General features: G+C 42.7%; 1 protein-coding gene across 1 annotated transcript in view; it reads right to left on the bottom strand.

Annotated features, from left to right (window-relative positions):
- The window catches only part of cftr (CF transmembrane conductance regulator), a 143,693-nt gene that overhangs the window by 60,752 nt on the left and 59,371 nt on the right, over positions 1 to 23,570 (bottom strand). Inside the window, exons 10-12 of the mRNA XM_055650852.1 lie at positions 18,539 to 18,721; positions 17,615 to 17,806; positions 3,019 to 3,113 (exon numbers count right to left, since the gene is read on the bottom strand). Of these exons, the coding sequence (XP_055506827.1) occupies positions 3,019 to 3,113; positions 17,615 to 17,806; positions 18,539 to 18,721 (470 nt within the window). The remainder of the gene's footprint in view (positions 1 to 3,018; positions 3,114 to 17,614; positions 17,807 to 18,538; positions 18,722 to 23,570) is intronic.

The raw sequence follows: 23,570 nt of genomic DNA on the forward strand, positions 1-23,570 counted from the left end.
ACTCTGGTCCTGTCCACGGGGGGGAAATGGAGGAGGACTGGCCAAATGTTGTGCCTTCCACCACAGTGATGAATGCTGTGGTGAATGTCTGTGTTACAGTTTTATTGTGGTTGTGTGTTCTTTATTATTGTACTGCTGCTGACAACTCAAATTTCCACCGACCCTGGTTGTGTGGCAAATAAATTATATCTAATTATATCTTATCTTATCTTAATAGTTTATGGTGTAGAAATGTCGTAGATATTTGCGTAAGCTTTATTAGGCACTCAACACCTAGACTTACTAATGGACTGGAGAACCTGATCTGTTAACTCATTCCACTGTCAGGCACCAAGCAGTCTGGAGCTGTAGTACCTCAGCATTACCCTCAATTATTGCCACAGATTGTGCGTCAGGTCCAATCTGCCACAGAATCTGAGGCCTGTCTGATGTCACTGGGAATTGTAGGGCTTCTGTTTTAAGTTCCTTTTTAAATGTCGAGTCAGTGTTTATTTGTCATCTGCACCAGATATGAACTGGAACATCAAAATGACTTGCTGCAGCTTCACAGGCTCATCAAATGCAAAAACACCAATAAATATATAATGTTACTAGACCAAGTGCAGACCCGTTGGGTCTGCTCCCCCAATGGTGTGATCCCCCAACCCAATATTCCACCATGCACCCGTCTCCTCCAATGGAACTGAAGCCGTTCTCAAAAGTAAGATTCCAGCACTGCCCTGCCTCTTTAAAAAAATCCCTGCCTGCTGCAGCAGTGAAAAGTTCAGTGTTCCTGTCTTGCAACATTGTTTCAAAGTGTGTTGGAAGCTGAGGAAGGAGCAGCCGTCAACGAATCGAAAGGCAGGAAGGGATCCGTACTGCAGGCGGACTGATTTGAGTTTTATATATATATAGATTATCAGTTAGTCTATGTGATAATGTGAAAACAACATTACAAAGAGCGGACATAGAAGCACAAAGCCTGGGACTGGTTCAGTGCTGAGATCGGGCTATACTTAAGAGTTGTTCAAGAACCTGATAGTTGAGAGGAAAATATTGTGTTCAGTTCTGGCACCATGTTATAGGAAAGATATTGTCAAGCTTGAAAGGGTTAAAAAAAGATTTACAAGGATGTCGCCAGGACTAGAGGACTAGAATAGAGGTATACAAAATCATGAGAGGAATAGATCAGGTAGATGCACAGAGTCTTTTATCCAGAGTAGGGGAATCAAGGACCAGAGGACATAGGTTCAAGGTGAAGGGGGAAAGATTTAATAGAAATCCGAGGGGTAGCTTTTTCACACAAAGGGTGGTGGGTGTATGGAACAAGCTGCCAGAGGAGGTAGTTGAGGCTGGGACTATCCCATTGTTTAAGAAAGTTAGACAGGTACATGGATAGGACAGGTTTGGAGGGATATGGACGAAGCACAGGCAAGTGCCTGGGTTTCAGCAACTAAGTTACAGAGAAAGGTGGAACAAGGTAGGTCTTTATTCTTTGGAGCACAGAAGGTTAAGGGGGGACTTGATAGAGGTCTTTAAAATGATGAGAGGGATAGACAGAGTTGACGTGGATAAGCTTTTCCCATTGAGAGTAGGGAAGATTCAAACAAGAGGACATGATTTGAGAATTAAGGGACAGAGGTTTAGGGGTAACATGAGGGGGAACATCTTTACTCAGAGAGTGGTAGCTGTGTGGAATGAGCTTCCAGTGGAAGTGGTGGAGGCAGGTTCGATGTTATCATTTAAAAATAAATTGGATAGGTATATGGAAGGAATGGAGGGATATGGTGCAGGTGGATGGGACTAGGTGAGAGTAAGTGTTCAGCACAGACTAGAAGGGGCGAGATGGCCTGTTTCCGTGTTGTAATTGTTATATGGTTATGAGTGGAACTAATGTAGCTGGGACATTGTTGGCCAGTGTGGGCAAGTTGGGCCAAAGGGCTTATTTCAACACTGTATCACTCTATGACTCTATGCTCAAATTAAACCTTATGCTACCCTTTGGTGAACTTCCTGAGGTGTTATGCTGTCCGCCACTGCAAATTCTGAATAGCTGTTCTGGTGAATGGGTGAGGTCATTCAGCTACACTTGTGGGACTGGAGACAAATGGTAAATTCTCAAGGATGTCATATTTCCTCCTTCATTGAAGGACCTTAGTCAACCTAATGGCTTTGTGGTTACTGTAACTGAAGGTTATTTAGTTACTCAGATTTAGATCCTGTAGCTGCAATGGTTGTATCCAAACTCATCCTCCTCGATCAGCGCTCTCGGTTCTCGGGATGTTACCTCAACAGCAACCATTATTTTACAGTACCCATTCAGTAGCTTTGTAACTAAAAGCATTTAACTTAAGTGACATTCTGTGCATCGGCTGTTACACATTGCGCAGGGTATTATCCCTCAAATAAGCGAAGGGATGACTTGCCACTTGAGTTGCAAGGGTTTTGGGCAAAATTGTGTAAACACTACATTACAACACATTGAATGTATGGATAGCCTCCGAGAAAGTGGGAAGACATTTTGCACAATACCTGTTTTGTATTGATGTTTTACTCTGAATGAAGTTGATCTTGATTAAACAAAATGTAACATTCTGTCTGAATTAGCCACAATGGAATGATATTCTACGGATGAGATAATTTTTGCAAGAATCGTCCTTTTTAATGCACGACAATGATTGTTTAGAGTGGAAAACGGATTGCCTTATCAGGGTTTCTTAAAAATAACTTATTTCGTAAACATTTTGTCTACTCCACTGCGAAATCTCCTCAAGGTATGTCTACTTTGAAGAAGTTCTCCTCCTACCACCGAAAACAAAGCCTACTGTCTCCACCTCTTCCTTTCTTCCTTTCCTCCCCACCCAACCCGACATCAGTCTGAAGAAGGGTCTCGACCCACGTCGCCTATTTTCTTCTCTCCATCGATGCTGCCTCACCCATTGAGTTTCTCCAGCATTTTTTGTCTACCCTCCAAATTAGACACATCGTTTTCCTTTTGTATAAAATGTTTTGTTAACAAAGTTAAGTTGTAAAACAAACCTTGCCAGGGAGATTCTTGCTCGTTGACCACCACTGAGCGTAATGCCTCCATCTCCCAGAACAGTTTTATCCTTGTTGGGAAATATTGAGATATCCTAGTGGACAAGAGTGAAAGGCCATTTGTCATTTATTTTTATTTTACAGTGTTAAAACATATTTATTTCTATTGTACTCCAACCAAGTGTGCTATCTTTGCTCTCAGCAGACTGAAATGACAATAACGGTTCATTTCTGCTGCAAAACATCAGACAGAGGGAGTAGAGGTTTCTTGCTGCAAGTGAGAATCTGCTTTTTACAAGATAAAGGTTTTACAAAAATCGTTAGGAAGAAGTTGCAGAGTTGCTTTTTCAGAGTTTGCTAATTGTGGAGGTGGGACATTGGCATGAAGCAGGCATCCGATAGCCATAGATAGTAAATGAAAGGGAAGCAAGCACTGATGGAGCAGCGTGTTGGGATTGGCCATGTTGAGGTGAAGTGCTGTGTTGTGGAACAGTGCATCTTGAGACTTTGGCTCACGAGGCTTCAGTGAGAAGGGTTGAGGAGAGAGGAGTGAACCTGTCAGACCCAGAGCAGCAGCAAGCAGGAGGTATAAAGATTATTTGTCTGATACGTTAAGTAGACATGCAAGATCATGCGATATGCTGCAGCTGCATGATGTCCGAGCCCTTGGTGAATGCAGGTGACAATATCTGCAGCAAATGCTGGTTGATTGAGGAACTAAAACTGAAGGTGGATGACCTGGAGTCTGAGCTTCAAGCGCTGCAGTACATCAGAGACGGGGAGAATTACCTGGACGCTGTGTATCTGGAGACAGTTACGCCCGCTAGAGTAACTGCTTCCACGGTTATCCATTTGACTGTGAATGAGGCAGGCTAGGGGAACAGAGGTGATTGGACTGGGAGTTGCAGGAACCCTGGGTGTCTTGTAACACCAGTCATGAGATTGGCATGCTGCAGTGGCAGTAAAGAAAGCGATTGTAGGAAGGATGAGCAAGCAAAAGGATTTGAGTATAGGAGCAGGGAGGTTCTAGGGCAGTTGTACAGGGTCTTGGTGAGACCATACCTGGAGTATTGCATACAGTTTTGGTCTCCAAATCTGAGGAAGGACATTATTGCCATAGAGGGAGTGCAGAGAAGGTTCACCAGCCTGATTCCTGTGATGTCAGGACTGTCTTATGAAGAAAGACTGGATAGACTTAGTTTATACTCTCTAGAATTTAGGAGATTGAGAGGGGATCTTATAGAAACTTACAAAATTCTTAAGGGGTTGGACAGGCTAGATGCAGGAAGATTGTTCCCGATGTTGGGGAAGTCCAGGACAAGGGGTCACAGATTAAGGATAAGGGGGAAATCCTTTAAAACCGAGATGAGGAGAACTTTTTTCACACAGAAGTGGTGAATCTCTGGAACTCTCTGCCACAGAGGGTAGTTGAGGCCAGTTCATTGGCTGTATTTAAGAGGGAGTTAGATGTGGCCCTTGTGGCCAAGGGGATCAGAGGGTATGGAGGAAGGCAGGTACGGGATACTGAGTTGGATGATCAGCCATGATCATATTGAATGGCGGTGCAGGCTCGAAGGGCCGAATGGCCTACTCCTGCACATAATTTCTATGTTTCTATGTTTCTAGAGTAACTGCTTCCAAGGTGGTCCCTGGTGACTGCGAATGAGGCAGGCAGGGGAACAGAGGTGAGGACTGAGTTAGATGAACCTTGGGCTTGTCAACCAGGTCTGAGATTCTTGCTCCCAGTGCAGGCAAGAGTGGGATTGTAGGAAGGATGAGCAACCTGACCAGGGCACTGTGGTTCAGTGGGCTATTCGAGAGGAAATTGAGAAGAAAAATGTTGTTGTCGTAGGCGATAGCATAGTTTGGGGCATTGACACTGCCCTCGGTCTTGTGTTGCCTGCCTGGTGCCCAGGTTCAGGACATCTCGTCTGAACTGCAGAGGAACTAGGAGCAGGAGGGGAAGAATCTAGTTGGCGTGGTCCATTTGGGTATCAATAACGTAGGTAGAATGTGGAAAGAGGGAATTTGAACAGTGAGGCACCAAATTGAAAAGCAGAACTAAGATGGTAATAATGTGCAGGAAGGAACAGCAGATGCCAGTTTACATCGAAGATAGACACAGAATGCTGGAGTATCTCCACAAGGTAATAATCTCTGGATTGCTCCCTGTGTGTGCAGTTCCTTCTTGCACAAGTAAGATGTTAGTTTACACACAGGTAGCTCCATCAGCTACCTCCTGCCCTATCTGTGGAAGTCTGTAGTTCCCACACTGGCTTCATTAGTCCAGCAGAACCAATAAAAACAGAATGGTAGCAAGTCATCGTCTAATCATAGAGGCTGCTGGAGAAGATGTGGAATAAGCACTTGAAGGTCCCAATGGCAAGTGGCGATTGACTTTGCACAATAGCACAATTACGTACAGCATAAAAAACATGCCCTGTGGTTGAATTAATAGACCATGAACTTGGACCCGTATCAGATAACTGATGAAACTCTGTGTGAAAATCTGGGCATGAAAGCCGAGAAGTCAAATGAGTAGAAATGTAATATATATTTAACAATATGTGATGTGTGGAACATTAGCCAATTAGAACGGAGATGAGGAAACACTTTTTCTCACAGAGAGTTGTGTGTAGAATTCTCTGCCTCAGAGGGCGGTGGAGGCCGGTTCTCTGGATACTTTCAAGAGAGAGCAATATAGGGCTCTTAAAGATAGCGGAATCAGGGGATATGGGGAGAAGGAAGAAACGGGGTACTGATTATGGATGATCAGCCATGATTACATTGAATGGTGATGTTGGCTCGAAGGACCGAATGGCCTACTCCTGCACCTATTGTCTATTGTCTATTAGTTCTTAGATAACAGACAATAGGTGCAGGAGTAGGCCATTCGGCCCTTCGAGCCAGCACCTCCATTCAATGTGATCATGGCTGATCATCCATAATCAGTACCCCGTTCCTGCCTTCTCCCCATATCCCCCGACTCCGCTATCTTTGGTCTTTCCGCTTTCCGCTAAGAATTGGTCCTGAAAGGATCAAATGTTGGAAAACTGCACTTTTGCGTTCTTTTGTAAATAATGTTTTGCTTTACAGCCAACCTTTCTTTTTCCACCAACAGGTTGCTATGTTTATTGATGCTTGATGTTTTTTTTAAACATTTCCATAAGTGTGTTCCACGATATGTTCTTTATTCACTATTCAATGTTTGTTCATTTAAATCATTGCCATTATAAACTGACCAAATGACAACATGCAGAGCAACATCTTATTCAAAGATGTGTAAAGTCCTCACATTTCTATTATCAAGCAATTCTAACCCTTCAGGTAATTTTCTATATTTTTATATGATTAAAGCTACCAGTTTTAGTGTGGTGAGAGACGGTGAGAACTTAAAGGCTAATTTCGCTATAAGGCATATTTCCCAATCTTCTTATTCAATTGCTGCAGTCTTTACAACTCTCCGAGGGCCTTGTTGTAGGCCTCATTAATTAACCCATTGACCATGAACGTACATTGTATGTCAAGAGCTATTAAAAATACGTATGAACAAAGTGTGAAGCACATGATTCATTTGCAAATGCATTGGTCAAAAATTGTGAGAATAATTTCACAAACGTTAGACTGAAATCTGTTGGGGATAGAGAGAAGTTTCAGCCTCGCACTCTGATGTAAGATACGTATATCCAGGTAAGGCTGGAATAATGTAATGTTCGTCACCTGCACACACCAAATCTTCATGCCTGATTCTACCTCACATGAAGGTCTCGACCCAAAACGTCATCTATTCCTTCGCTCCATAGATGCTGCCTCACCCGCTGAGTTTCTCCAACATTTTTATCCACCGACCTCACATGAAGTGAGCCCAAATCAAACCTGGATCAAGCTATCGCCCGGAACCCAAAATTACCGAAGAGTTTAAGGCATTGCAGTTCAGGTTTTTGTCTCAAAATAGCTGATCACATTTTTTAAAAAGTAGCTATTTTGAACTGGACTGATTCTTATCATAAGCAACTATTAGATTTCTTAGATGTCTAAACTCTCAACGCAGGCTAGCTACATTGTCGAAACAAATGTGAAAGGATTTAAACACAGTGTTGGAGGAGCTCAGCAGATCTGGCAGCAGCTGTGAAGGGTGATGTTTCTGGTCAGGGCCCTTCTAGCAGACTCCAGACAGATGCCGCCTGACCCGCTGAGATCCTCCAACACTTTGTGCTTTGCTCAAGATTCCAGCATCTGCAGTTTCTTTTGTCTCCCTGGAAGAGGATTTTGTTATATTTTTTAAAACTTCTGGAGAAAAATCCTCAATCTGAAATGCTAATTTCATTTCTCTCTCCATAAACGCTGCCCGACTTATTGTGCATTGGCAACATTTCCTGTTTTTCTCAATTCAGATTTCCAGCTTCTGCAATATGTTAGTGGAAGCACATGTCTAACTCTTGCAACAAGCACTGAAACAGAAGAAACATTTGTGGAAATTGAACAGGCTAACATGAGAAATTGTGCTGATTGATCACTGAGTTGGTGACGGGGAGGAGAAAGTGACTTTCCTAGGACATACGGTGGCAATTCTACAAACTGTAAGTATTAGAATAGTGTTGTGTGGAGATGGTTGCATTTTGGATCTCTTCAGGTTTAAAGGCAGATCAGCTGAGTTATTTTGTCTTTTACATATTTATAAGATTTGTAGAAAGTTTATGCTCTGCATAACTAGCAATATAAGGTCAATTAGTCAAGACAATAGGTGCAGGAGTAGGCCATTCGAGCCAGCACCGCCATTTAATGTGATCATGGCTGATCATCCCCAATCAATACCCTGTTCCTGCCTTCTCCCCATATCTCCTATCTTTAAGAGCCCTATCTAGCTCTCACTTGAAAGTATCCAGAGAACAGGCCTCTACCGCCGTCTGAGGCAGAGAATTCCACAGACTCACAACTCTCTGTGTGAGAAAGTGTTTCCTCGTCTCCGTTCTAAATGGCTTACTGCTTATTCTTAAATGTGTGGCCCCTGGTTCTTTACTCCCCCAACATCGGGAACATGTTTCCTGCCTCTAGCATGTCCAAACCCTTAATAATCTTATATGTTTCAATAAGATTCCCTCTCATCCTTCTAAACTCCAGAGTATACAAGCCCAGTCACTCCATTCTCTCAGCATACGACAGTCCCGCCATCCCGGGAATTAACCTTGTAAACCTACGCTGGGCTCCCTCAATAGGGCCCTATACAACTGCAGAAGGACCTCTTGCGAATGGAGGTTCTACTGCAGTTGTACAGGGTCTTGGTGAGACCACACCTGGAGTATTGTGTATAGGGGACCAAAATCTGAGGAAGGACATTATTGCCATAGAGGGAGTGCAGAGACGGTGCACCAGACTGATTCCTGGGATGGTGTCTTATGAAGAAAGACTGGATAGACTTGGTTTATACTCTCTAGAATTTAGAAGATTGAGAGGGGATCTTATAGAAACTTACAAAATTCTTAAGGGGTTGGACAGGCTAGATGCAGGAAGATTGTTCCCGATAGGGAAGTCCAGGACAAGGGGTCACATCTTAAGGATAAAGGGGAAATCCTTTAAAACCGAGATGAGAAGAACTTTTTTCACACAGAGAGTGGTGAATCTCTGGAACTCTCTGCCACAGAGGGTAGTTGAGGCCAGTTCATTGGCTATATTTAAGAGGGAGTTAGATGTGGCCCCTGTGGCTAAGGGGATCAGGGGGTTACTTTGAGTTGGATGATAATGATCATATTGAATGGCGGTGCAAGGGCCGACCTACCCTGCACGTAATTTCTATGATTATGTTGTAATTAACTGCTCCCAACATTTCGCTTTCCACTGCCTGCTGTACCTGCATGCTTACTTTCATTGACTGATGAACAACGACCCCCTGATCCCACTGTACTTCCCCTTTTCCCAACTTGACACCATTTAGATAATAATCTGCCTTCCTGTTTTTTGCTACCAAAGTGGATAACCTCACATTTATCCGCATTAAACTGCATCGGCCATGCATCTGCCCACTCACCCAACCTGTCCACGTCACCCTGCATTCTCATCAGAATCAGAATCAGAATAGTACTTTATTTGCCAAGTATGTTTTGCAACATACGAGGAATTTCATTTGCCAAGTAGTCCACGCCCGCGGTGGGGCTCACTGCAGTCTGAGGAGGCTTCCAGCTCCATCGATGGAAGGTCGCAGAGCGTACGGAGAATGCGATCCAAAAATTAATCACATCTCCGGCAAGGTAAGAACCTGAATAAAAGTTTCCCCCAATCCCCTCCCCCACATAAGACAAACCGGAGAACATTAAAACAAACCTTTAACAAACACTAAAAATTAAAAAAAAATAAAAAAAACGAACATACTGCCGGCAGAGCAGCTTCCTCCTCACAGTTCACACTGCCACCCAGCTTTGTCATCTGCAAACTTGCTAATGTTACTTGGAATCCCTTCATCTAAATCATTGATGTATATTGTAAATAGCTGCGGTCCCCACACCAAGCCTTGCGGTATCCCACTAGTCACTGCCTGCTATTCTGAAAGGGACCCGTTAATCCCTACTCTTTGTTTCCTGTCTACCAACCAATTTTCAATCCATGTCAACACTCTACCCCCAATACCATGTGCCCTAATTTTGCCCACTAATCTCCTATGTGGGACCTTATCAAAAGCTTTATGAAAGTCCAGGTACATCACATCCACTGGCTCTCCCTTGTCCATTTTCCTAGTTACATCCTCAAAAAATTCCAGAAGATTAGTCAAGCATGATTTCCCCTTCGTAAATCCATGCTGACTCGGACCGATCCTGTTACTGCTATCTAAATGTGCGGCTATCTCATCTTTTATAATTGACTCCAGCATCTTCCACACCACTGATGTCAGGCTAACTGGTCTATAATTCCCTGTTTGCTCTCTCCCGCCTTTCTTAAAAACCTCCAATCCACAGGAACTGATCCTGAATCTATAGAACATTGGAAAATTATCACCAGTGCGTCCATAATTTCGAGAGCCACTTCCTTAACTACCCTGGGATGCAGACCATCAGGCCCTGGGGAATTGTCAGCCTTCAGTCCCATCAGTCCACCCAACACCATTTCCTGCCTAAAGTGGATTTCCTTCAGTTCCTCCGTCACCCCAGATCCTCTGGCCACCAGTACATCGGGAAGATTGTTTGTGTCCTCCTTAGTGAAAACGGATCCAAAGTACCTGTTCAACTCATCACCCATTTCCTTGTTGCCCATAATAAATTCACCGTTTTCAGTCTTCAAGGGTCCAACTTTGGTCTTAACTATTTTTTCCTCTTCACATACCTAAAGAAGCTTTTACTATCCTCCTTTATATTCTTGGCTAACTTACCTTCGTACCTCATCTTTTCTCCCCATATTGCCTTTTTAGTTATCTTCTGTTGCTCTTTAAAACATTACCCAATCCTCTTGCTTCCCGCTCATCTTTGCTATGTTGTACTTCTTCTCTTTTATTTTTATACTGTCCCTGACGTCCCTTGTCAGCCACGGTCGCCCCTTACTCCCCTTGGAATCTTTCTTCCACTTTGGAATGAACTGATCCTGCACCTTCTGTATTATTCCCAGAAATACCTGCCATTGTTATTCCACTGTCATCCCTGCTAGGGTATCTTTCCAGCCAACTTTGGCCAGCTCCTCCCTCATGGCTCCATAGTCCCCTTTATTCAACTGTAACACTGACACCTCTGATTTACCCTTCTCCATCTCCAATTGTAGATGATCATATTGTGGCCACTACCTCCTAATGGCTCCTTAACCTCAAGTTCCTTTATCAAATCTGGTTCATTACATAACACTAAATTCAGAATTGCCTTCTCCCTGGTAGGCTCCAATACAAGCTGCTCTAAGAATCCATCACAGAGGCACTCCACAAACTCCCTTTCTTGGGGTCCAGTCCCAACCTGATTTTCCCAGTCTACCTGCATGTTGAGACAGTGACAAAACTAAATGCCCAGTGATACATTGTAACTGCGTTATGATGCAAAATGCAAAGAGCAAAGACAGTCAAAAATAATCTTATCGTGCTTGTGCCTGAATATAATTTAAATTAATTTATTATACACAAATAAATATTTTAGGTTAAAATGACCTTAGGCCGAGTACTTTATTATGTGTTCTTGTTTGCGTTGCCTTTATCTGAATAGGCTTCACAAGGTATCATTTATCATCAGCAGTTGATAATTCATTTTTGTTTTGTAATGAATAAGAACAAATATGTTTACTTGTTCATTGCAACATTCTACGCAGGGATACAATTATCAGGGTGGTCCAACATTTCAGAAGCTGCTTTGTAACCTAGGAGAATGTAATCCTAAAGTAGACAATAGACAATAGACAATAGGGTAGGTCATTCGGTCCTTTGAGCCAGCACCGACCGCCATTCAATGTGATCATGGCTGATCATCCCCAATCTGTACCCCATTCCTGCCTTCTCCCCATATCCCCTGACTCCGCTATCTTTAACAGCCCTATCTAGCTCTCTCTTGAAACTATCCAGAGAACCGGCCTCCACCACCCACTGAGGCAGAGAAGTAGGCAAATGGAATTAATGTAGATGGGCAAAAAAGGTCAGCATTGAATGATGGGCCAAAGAACACATTTCTTTAATCTATGATGCTATGATTCGATAACTCACGACTCATTTGTTATTTAGAAAGGTCATAGGCAAACCAATTTCTGATTAAAAAAACAGAAAATGCTTGAAGCAAGTCAGGCAGTGACCATGAAGAAAGAAACACCGTTATCATTGTAGGTTGAAAAACCTTTGGCAGAACTGGGTGGCATAGGTGGTGGAGATGCTACCTCACAGTGCAAGAAACCTGGCTTTGATCTTGACTTTGGGTCTGTGTGGAGTTTACATCTTCTCCATGTGAGCATGTGGATTTGCTCCGGTTTCCTCCCACATCCCAAAGAAGTGTGGGTTTGAAGGTTAATTGGCCTCTGTAAATATTTCCTAGTAAGGAGGAAGTGGATAACAAGGTGGGATAACATTGAACTAATGAAAGTGGGTGATTGATAACATGGTCTCAGTGGGCCGTAGGCCTATTTCAATGCTATATTGTTCCATCAAAAAAACTCAAAAAAACGGAAAAAAGAAAATGTGTTAATTTAATGTTAGGAGGAGGAGAGGTTGATAGGACATGGGATTATCCCTGATAGATTACCTGAAACTCAAATTCGCCATTGAAACGAGAAGGCCTCAACATACCCAGACAGAAAATGAAATGCTATTCCTTAAGCTTGAATTGTATATTGTCACATCAGTGCAAAAGGCCACAAAATGTCCGGATGGAGTGGGAGCAGGTTGAGAATTATAATGGGTAGGCCACAAAAAGCTGGCGTAAATCAGCAGGACAGGCAACATCTCTGGAGAGAAGGAATGGGTGACCCGAAACGTCATCTATTCCTTCCCTCCAGAGATGCTGCCTATCCTGCTGAGTTACTCCAGCTTTTTGTGTCTATCTCCCATAAATCTTTGTTCCTTAACCCTTTATGTACCATTTTTTTAAATTGCCCCTCCAATATTCCCCATCATATGTATTCACTTAATATTCTTCCGCATTAAACCTCATCTGCTATATTTCAGCGTATTTTATTAGTCTACATCTGTTAGATGCACATTATGCAGCTCACCTTACAATAGTACTGACTCCTGTATCATCTGTGAACTTATTAATCTTGTATACGTATGTCTATGTCAGTAAAATATGAACAAAATAAACCAGCCATTATAAAGCCTCCCATGGAACACCACTATAAACTTGCTAACAGCCAAATAATTATTATCTGCCACTACTCTCAATTCTCCCCCAGACCAATTTTGTGTCAATGTAACCTTTCCTCCATTAATCCCCCGGCCTTTCACTTTGCTGACAGCCTCTTTATATGGTACTAAATCAAAAACCTTTTGAAAAGGCCCATTTTTATGCTGCATCAGCCATAGCAACCATTTCCATTACTGCTTCAATCAAGTTTGTGAGAATCAGGTTACCTTATAATAGTTGTGTGCTGAAGATAGACACAAAAAGCTGGAGTAACTCAGCGGGTCAGACAGTATCTCTCGAGAAAATAAGTCGGGGATGTTTCGGGCCGAGACCATTCTTCAGACCCTTCTCCTGAAGACCCTTCGTCTGCAGAAGGGTCTCGACCTGAAACATCACCTATTCCTAATTCCAGATGCTGTCTGACCCGCTGAGTTACTCCAGCTTTTTGTGTCTATCTTCAGTTTAAACCAGCACCTGCAGTTCCTTCCTACACATAGTTGTATGCTGTCTTTGTTTAATTGGCTCAACATTTCCTGACTATCTATTAAGTTTGACCTGAGTCATTATCTTGGTAGTTTCTTCATCAGTGATGTCGGGTTGACGAGCTTGGTTTTGATTCGGTTCTATGGGACCATGAATTGTAATGAGCTTCAAACAGCCATGCCAATTGATCTCTATTGTACAAACCGGGAAATCAAAGTTTATTTATTTGGTTACTCAACTAAAACAGAATGTTGATGTACTAAATTCGGTAAAAGAATGGTAAAAACTCAACAATATTTGATTGTAATGTCTTTAATGTGGCCAGGGGAAAATAAGAGGTTTTATAAAGAGGTACTGCAGACCAAACCACGATGAGGAGCAAATAGTTAGTCAAATCAAACTGTCTTCCAAAACATCACCCATTCCTTCTCTTCAGAGATGTTGCCTGCCCCACTGAGTTACTCCAGCATTTTGTGTCTCGATCTTCTCTTTGTTTGAACAGACTTTCTTTATTGGGGTGACTCCGTAATTTGCAACCTGTCTTCAGGTATTGAATGATTGAGACCCCCACACCATAATATACTGAGCGCCAAAGACTCGAAACAAAATCTAATTACGCAAGGCTTCTAAAATAGATATGGTGTTCAACGTTCAGTCACTGGAAAAGGTTGCCAGATGGCAGAAGAAAAGATTAAACGATGTGCTCAAAATGTCTTTGGAAAAGTTCACCAATTTCTGGGAAACAGAAGAGAAGAGACATTCGGGGTGGAATGAGAACCAATAACTCATAGAGGTCCTGCATGAGCAGCAGGAGGGCACCAACTCACCACAACCCATCAGCCCAACGTGTCAGCTACCACCTTCACCAATTTGTATAATTTCACACCGGTCTGTTAAATTCCACCCGCCATGCCTTTGCCCATTCTTCCTGCTATCCTGGATCTTGCAACCTTAAACAACCTTTTTCACTGTCCATCACACCACCACTTTTCAAGACACAAGAGGTTGCAGAGCTGGAATCTTGAGTAAAACACAAAGTGCTGGAGTAACTCAGTGGGACAGGCAGCATCTACGGAGGACATAGATTGAGTGTGAAGAAGGGTCCTGACCTGAATTGTCGTCCATCCATGTGCTCCACAGATGCTGTTTGACCCATTGAGTTACTCCATACATTTGGTATCATCTGCAGACTAATTAATCACACAACCTACATTCATGAGCCAAGAGTCAAGTGTATTTTCCTGTCATATGTCTCGAAACGGAACAATGACATTCTTACTTGAAGCACCACCACAGTTTGAACCACTCCCTTCTCATCCCTTATTCCCAAGCTAATTAAAAACAACATGCAGGTTCTTCGTGGAACTCAATTCTTGCAATTTCTACGATTGATACAATTAACAAATAAAAGTGATTACAGAAGTTGGAAAATTAACAGTTTATAATGCCCTTTTAAACTGAGCAAGTTTCATGAGGTTAATCATTTAATTTAATTTTCAGTTCAAGGTCACTTCAAGACAATACCTAATAGTTTTATGACACTTCAGTCTCACCTCATTTTGCAATTGAGCACTTGGCTTCAATGGAACAGAATATCAGCCTCAGTTTAAATTGCTAATTGAATAATCAATTACATCATTAAACCAATGCACTCCCACTTTAAAATAAACATTTACCCATTTTAAGAACAGAAAGAAAAAGAAAACAAATATGCTTATTCTCAATGCCCTAACATCATATTCCACCCATTCATTATCCAACACTCCTTTAAAATGCCCACGTTTTCTACAGTATAATTGACCTTGGGCAACAGTATCAGTCAGATGTGCTTCTAGTTTTATGGTGTTTGCAATCATGATATGCGTACTATTCCCAGCCTAATGCAGATCAGAATTGCTTCACAAGATGGAAAATTACTGTTTTGTGAAGTGTTTGCTTTTGCAAGAGTAATATAGTGTGGATTAGATAAAGGAATTTTTTACACGGCTTTCAGTTATCACAAGCCTAGATACAAACCTTGCTCCTACATTGTTTTGTACTATATTATAAGGTGACCAGAAAACAAAACAAGTTTAGTAACACATATGGGGGGGATGTTGAGAGTAGAGGGAGATGGTGGGCATGGGACAGTGATTAAGGATGGGGGATCTGAGGGGTGGGATGGAGTGATGGTTTGTAGTCTAAGATTTAAGGCCACATAAGGGAGAAGATGGAGTAGCAATGTCTAAATTAGGAATGCACTATACTTAATATTACTTGAATTATTCACTTACATTTGTGAAAGAACTAAAAATAAAATCACAATCAAGAAATAGACAGGATCATGTTTGGAAATGATTTTTCATCTCTTAACTGCAATCAAATTTAATATAAAAGCTGTAGGAAAATGTACAATATTCAATGTATATAATGGCAGTTAATTAAAACTGAGAGACAATAACATTTAAAAGACATTTGGTCAAATACGTTATTAGGATAGATTTAGAAGGATATGGGTCAACTTTGATGGAGCAGAATTTGAGTAGGAAGGAACGGCAGATGCACTGAATATTGACACAAAATGCTGGAGTAACTCAGCGGGACAGGCAGCATCTCTGGATAGAAGGAATAGGTGACGACTCGGATCAAGACCTTTCTTCAGACTCAGGGGTGAGGGAGACACAGAGATGAATAAGGGTGAGGTGCGAAAATGGGAGAACATTATTAGAATAGATTTAGAGGGATCAACTTTGACCCATATCCTTGTAAATCTTTCCTAGTAACGTACTTGTCCAAATGTCTTTTAAATGTTATTGTCTCTCAGTTTTAATTAACTGTCATTAGGACGAGGACTGTTAGATGAGTGATCTCAGTTGGTATGAAGGACTTGTTCCTGTGCTCTAGGAGTCAATGACAATGACATGGCATTACACAATTGTGGAATTCAGGAGTGAATCTCGAGCAACCGATATTGGTCATCTTAAGTAATCAGTAATCAGAATAAGCCTTGCATTCTTTATGCTGTACTTCAGTGTAGACCTTTTGTACTGTGTTGCCCAATTTTTAAATAAGGACGTGTGTAAGAAGGAACTGCAGATGCTGGCTTAAACTGAAGATAGACACATATATAATGCTGGAGTAACTCAGCAGGATAGGCAGCATCTCTGGAGAGAAGGAATGGGTGACGTTTCGTGTCGAGACCCTTCTTCAGACTCAGGGGAGAGAGACACACAGAGATAAATAAGGGTAAGGTGTGAAAATGAGACATCAAAAGAGATGGAGTTCAGGGAAAATGTAGAATAGATCATGACCCATCCTCATTTCTTTTGGAACAGAATTTGTTTGATGTACCCAAGAGTGTTTCTTGAAAAGATATGAGGCTAGTCCAACAATTGGATGGACCATACTAGATCTTGTTTTGAGAGTCACTGGTCAGGGAATTGTTGTTTCAGTGTGAGAACAATCTGGTAATAGTAATCACAACTCCATAAGTTTTAAGTTGGGAATGAATAAGGAGAGAATTGGAGAAAAGTACTAAATTGGAGAGGACTGGCATAGAAAATAGGTGCAGGAGTAGGCCACTCGGCCCTTCGAGCCAGCACCGCCGTTCAACGTGATCATGGCTTATCATCCACAATCAGTATCCCGTTCCTGCCTTCTCCCCATAACCCTTAATTCTGAGTGGCAGAAATAGGATTGACGGTCGGAATCATTTTGCCAGGATGTAAATGTCAAATACTTTAGGGCACAGCTTTGAGTCACAAAGTAATAGAATTAATCAGCCCAGAAACAGGCCCTATAGCCCAATTCATCCATGATAACCAAGACTTCAACCCGGCGATACTCCAGAGAAAATAATCTCTTACCTCAACGCAGATGCGGGAGAATAAAAGAGGAAGATTGGACTTTATTGCCATCCATCACAGTGAGGAACATGGGGAATCCGTTGTGGTGGATGTTTATGTAGTTGTGTGTCTTGTTGCCTTTTTTTTAGTATGGCTGTATGATAATTCAAATTCCACTCTACCTTGATTGGTACATATGACAATAAACAGACCTTGAAACCTTTCTAAACCAGGCAGCATAGCGGTAAACCTCTTCTACGTGGGACAGTGGGACAGGCCCTTACTCAGCGGGACAGGCAACATCTCTGGAGAGAAGGAATGGGTGACATTTCAGGTCGAGACACCAGAAGAAGGGTCTTGACCCGAAACATCACCCATTCCTTCGTTCCGAAGATGCTGCCAGTCCCGTTGAGTTACTCCAGCTTTGTGTGTCTATACTCTACTGTTTAATCAATACCATCAAATATGATACATCGACCTGCCATGAAACAGCAAACTTACCTCTTCCAGTTGGCATGCATTGACAACACTGGTGTATCTGTATTCATCAAATGAAAGCCCAAATATAATGTTTTCTTTAATAGTTCCAGGCATGATCCAGGGCACCTGCGGTGAGAAGGAAATCCTCCCACTGTGTTTAATTTTGCCCTCTGACGGCTCCAGTTCTCCCATTATCATCATCAATAGTGAGCTCTACATAAAAGACATGACACAAACAGCTATTGACAATGACCTTATTGTTGGAATTAAAGTACATTGTGTTCAAATTCATTCACTGTGTGTGCGGCTATTAAAATAGCGTGCCGCTATTAAAAGTTCCCGGTACCCATTACAACCAAAACCCCCTATGGCTGTGAACTCGCCATTAGAAGTAAAACACTTCATCAAAGTAATCTGTCACCCACAGTAAATGGCCAAGATCAGGATATTATTGTGGGAGAGGAAATCATCTTTGGTTGCTACAGCTTAATGTATAGAAGAGTATTAACTGCCATGTTGACCCTGCTTCTTGTTATTCATTCCAGCAATTTAATTAGATTCTAATGTCAGAATCTAAGTGCTACAAATACTGCCCCCCCCCACCCCCCCATTTAATTAGTTAAAGGCGAATTTCTTCCCATCCATTAAAGTGAAATGGCATGGATTGGAATAGTGTCGCGAGTACGTTGATCACACCACAGCAGAGAGGAAGTGACAATTTCTATTATGTATATCATGAACGTAGTGACTGATGTTAAGTTTTGCTGCCACACACTCACAGTACCTGGTTTCAATTGGAAGTCTCTACATTTCAGGAGGCATATCTAACGGCTCGCACTGCTTTCAAGTGCAATGTAACTGTGTGGCTTATCCCGGAATAAATCATTGCTTTCAGTGGTGTGATGGAAACATTGTGAATAGGCCCCCAAACATAGAAACTCTTACCTTGCCAGACCCCGTGGAGCCGGCCACAGCCAGGAGTTCTCCTTTCTCCAATTTAAAGCTGATGTTTTTCAAGACAGGTGTAACATGAAGTGAGAAGTTGCTGAAAAACAGTCCTTCGTCCCCATTCATCATCTTACGTTCAGAATCATTCTGCTTAACTTTTTCAAATAACTCTCCGATTCCCTGTTTGTTTTAGAAAACATTACAAGAGTCACAGGGTTGTACAGCACGGAACTAGGCCTGTCAACTCACTTTGGCCAGATCCAACCAAGTGGACACACTGGGTCAGTCCCATTTACCTGCATTGGACCTATAGGCCTCCAAATATTCTTTATCCGTATATATGCCACATGTGAAGAGAGACACATAAAGCTGGAGTAAATCAGCGGGTCAGACAGCAACTCTGGCGAAAAGGAATAGGTGACCTTTTGGGTCAAGATCCTTCATCACAATTCAGACTTGACCCGAAACGTCATCTATTCCTTTTCTCCAGAGATGTAGTCTGACCCGCTGAGTTACTCCAGCTTTTTGTGTCTATCTTCGGTTTAACCCAGCATCTGCAGTTTCTTCCTACACATTTCGTATGCCATATATGATATTGCTCAAATCCTTTAATGTTGTTTCAAAAGTATTGCAAAGCATGATTAAATATCTGAACTTAATCCTTTATGCATTATTTTTCCATGTATGTATTAAGTCATAGAGTGATACAGTGTGGAAATCGGCCCTAAGCCCAACTCGCTCACACCGGCCAACATGTCTCAGCTACACTAGTCCCACCTGCCTGCACGTGATCCATATCCCTCCAAACTTGCCCTATCCATGTACTTGTCTAACTGTCTAACTGTACTTGTCTAACTTAAACATTAGGATAGTCCCAGCCTCAACTACTTCCTCTGGCATATTGTTCCATACACCCACCACCCTTTGTGTGAAAGTGGAACCCCTCAGATTCCTATTAAATCGTTTCCCATTCACCTTGCACCTATGTCCTCTGGTTCTCGATTCCCCTACTCTGGGCAAGAAACTCTCTTTGTCTACCTGATCTATATCTCTCATGATTTTATACACCTCTGTAGAAACACCCCTCATCCTCCTGCGCTCCAAGAAATAGAGACCCAACTTACTCAACCTCTCCCTATAGCTCAGACCCTCTAGTCCTGGCAACATCCTCTTTCAAGCTTGACAATATCTTTCCTATAACATGCTGCCCAGAACTGAACACAATATTCTAAATGTGGTCTCACCATCATCTTAAACAACTGCAGCATGGCCTCTCAGCTTCTATACTCTACACTCTGTGCCAATGAGCCAAAAGCCTTTTTGACCACCTTATGTACCTGGGACTCGACCTTCAAGGACCATGCACCTGTACTCCTAGATCCCTCTGCTCCACAACACTACCCAGAGGCCTACCATTTATTGTGTAGGTCCTGCCCTTGTTCGACGTCCCAAAATGCAACATCTCAAACTTCTCTGTATTAAATTCCATCAAACATTCCTCCGCCCACCTGGCCAATCGATCCAGATCCTGCTGCAATCGTTCACAACCATCTTCACTATCTGCAAAACCACTCACTTTTGTATCACAGCAAACTTGCTAATCTTGCCCTGTATGTCTCATCCAAATCATTGATGTATTGTAGATGACAAACAGTAACGGGCTCAGCACCAAACCCTGAGGCACACCACTAGTCCGAGAAGCAACCTTCCACCATCACCCTCTGCATCCTTCCATGGAGCCAATTTTCTATCCATTCAGCTGTCTCTCCTCAGATCCCATGCGATCTCACCTTCCAGAGCAGCCTACCATGCGGAACCATGTACACAACATCCCCAGCTCTGCCCTCATCGACCTTTTTGGTCACGTCTTCAAAAACATTCATCAGATTTGTGAGACACAACCTCCCACATACAAAACCATGCTGGCTGTCCCTAATCAGCCCTTGCCCATCCAAATGCCTGTATATCCTATCCCTCAGAATACTCTCTAGTAACTTTCCAACTACAGATGTTAAGCTCACCGGCCTACAGTTCCCAACATTTTCCCTGCAGCCCTTTTTGGAAAGAGACACAACATTTGCCACCCTCCAGTCTTCCGGCACCTCTCCTGTATTTAAGAACGACTCGTAAATTTCAACCAGGGCCCCCGCAGTTTCCTCTCCGGTTTCCCACAATGTCCTCGGATATATCTGATCAGGCCCTGGAGATTTGTCTACCTTCATACATAACAGTACCTTCAGTACTTCTTCAATGGTAACAGTGACTGCTCTCAAGACACTTCTAGTGACTGCTCCAAGCTCTTCCGTCCTTCTGTCTTTCTCCATGGTAAATACAGAGGGGAAATACTCATTAAGGACCTTGCCCATCTCCTGTGGCTCCACACAGAAGTGACCGCTTTGATTCCTGAGAGGTCCCACTCTCTCTCTAGTTATCTTTTCCCCCATGTGTTTATAATATCTTTTGGGATTACACCCACCAGAGCTATCTCCTGGCCTCTTTTTGCCCTTTTGATCTTCTTTTTTAGTTTACTCTTTAGTTCCTGAAACCTCCATGGATGCACTTGATCCCATAACCATATAACCATATAACCATATAACAATTACAGCACGGAAACAGGCCATCTCGGCCCTACAAGTCCGTGCCGAACAACTTTTTTTCCCTTAGTCCCACCTGCCTGTACTCATGCCATAACCCTCCATTCCCTTCTCATCCATATGCCTATCCAATTTATTTTTAAATGATACCAATGAACCTGCCTCCACCACTTCCACTGGAAGCTCATTCCACACCGCTACCACTCTCTGCGTAAAGAAGATCCCCCTCATGTTACCCCTAAACTTCTGTCCCTTAATTCTGAAGTCATGTCCTCTTGTTTGAATCTTCCCTATTCTCAAAGGGAAAAGCTTGTCCACATCAACTCTGTAAATCCCAGCTGCCTATACTTGTCCCATGCATCTTTGTTTTCGACCAATGCCTCAATTTCCCTCGTCAGCCAAGCTTCCTAATGTTTGCCTGCTTTGCCCTTCACTCTAACGGGGATGTACGTATCCTAAGCTTTTTCCAGCATACTTTTAAAAACATCCCACTTGGCCGATGTTCCTTTCCCCTCAAATAACCTGTTCCAGTCAATGAGCGAGACGTTCTCTCATAACCTCAAAGTTGGCTTTACCCCAGATGAGCATTTTTTCGACGTGGACCCTCTCTGTCCCTATCCATAATTATCTTAAACCTAATCGAACTGTGGTCTGGTCCCAAAAGGCTCCTCCACAACCACTTCATTTACTTGCCCTTCCCAATTTCCCAATACTAGATCCGGTGTTGCCCTCTCACGTGTGTGGGCCTCCACATACTGCTTGATATGACACTGACTAACAAGAAAAATGCCTCTTATTCTGCCCAAATCACTTGTGAGTGTCTGTATTGGATGAAGAAACCATCTCTCACACAATGCACTTACTTTTTGTACAATCTTTAGATCAGAAATATTGACATTGAAATATTGCTCAATGTATTGGCACAAATGTATGTGCTCGGGTGAAGCTTCAAGTTATTTTATAGTTCATGCCACTGAGGATACAAATTCTGTGGGAGAATGTCTATCATAAATTGGAAAAAGGGTTTCAATTAGACTTAGGCAGGCGGCTGATGTGGCAGTGTGGAAGCTTATGTAGACCAGCGACCACAGTTCTATTAGCTTTAAAATAGTTAAGGATAAAGACAGGAGAGGCCCGCAGGCTGGTTCTGAATTGGGGCAAGGCCAACTTTGATTGTCTAAGGCAGAAACGTGCTAGAATTGATTGCAGTAGGATGCTTGCGGGCAAAGGAATGTCTGGAAAGTGGGACGCTTTTGAAAGGGTGATGGCAAGAATTCAAATCATGCATCTTCCCGTTAGAGTGAAGGGCGAGACAGCTGGGGGGGGACAGGACTCTGGATGATGGGAGAAATTGTGGCTCTGGTCAGTAGAAAGGAGGCTTGGGCCCGGAATAGGCAGCTGGGATTAAGAGTATCCTTGGAGGGGTTTCGGGAAGCGAGGAACATATTTAAGAAGGAAATATGGAGAACAACAAAGGAGGCAGGGGACAGCTTTCACAGATAAAATTAAGGCGAATCCAAAGAGATTTTATAGGTAAACTAGACTAAGTGGGACCCGTTGGGTCCCATCATCATATGGGAGGCCTGGTCCCCCAACGCTATATTCCACCTCTCCATCAATTCCAATATTGGTGGCCAGTGGTGGGGTGGTGGGGGAGGGGGGCTATCTGGAGTGCTAGTATGGGTGTTGTGGTCTGAAGGGACTGGCGGCTCAGTCACTCAAGCCTGTTGTCTGGCAGCTCATTCACTCACGACTGGTGGGCTGGCAGTTGACTCGTGGCTATTCCTTGAAATTCCATTTCAAGCAGGGTGCAAGGCCACCAAATTCAAGTGCAGTTTCATACCATTTTAATCAGGGTGCAAGGCCACTAAAGACAGCGAGTCGTGACCTCTCCCTCCTCCATCTGGCAGAGACTGAGCCACGCCCACACTTCTATGTTTTATAGTCCATCCCCCTCCCACCAGAAGGGGCGTGGCCTTCATACCGTGATTGACAGGAAAGCGAATCTCAACATTTTAAAACATTATTAACACTTTTATTTTTCATCGATGTGAAAAATCCTCGGCACCTGATGTGCGGAGGGGGACTGTGAGTAAGATGGCCAAAAATCACAGCCGTACGTGATAGCGTTGTTTTCTAAAATCAATATAAAGCGCAAACAGGAAGTGGTCAAGATTAGACTTTTAGTTATATAGAAGGCATGGCAACTTTAATTAGGCAAGGCAACTTTAATTCGGCAACTTTAATTCGGCAAGGCAACTTTAATTAGGCAAGGCAACTTTAATTAGGCAACACGGCTTTAGCATTTCCAAACCAAATGCAACACACCTTTATCATTTCCAAACCAAAGGCAACACAGCTTTAGCATTTCCAAACCAAAGGCAACACAACTTTAGCATTTCTAAACCAAAGACATTTCCAAACTATATTTTCAA

The sequence above is a fragment of the Leucoraja erinacea genome, chromosome 19 (assembly GCF_028641065.1).
Source record: "Leucoraja erinacea ecotype New England chromosome 19, Leri_hhj_1, whole genome shotgun sequence".
Classification (NCBI taxonomy): Eukaryota; Metazoa; Chordata; class Chondrichthyes; order Rajiformes; family Rajidae; genus Leucoraja; species Leucoraja erinaceus.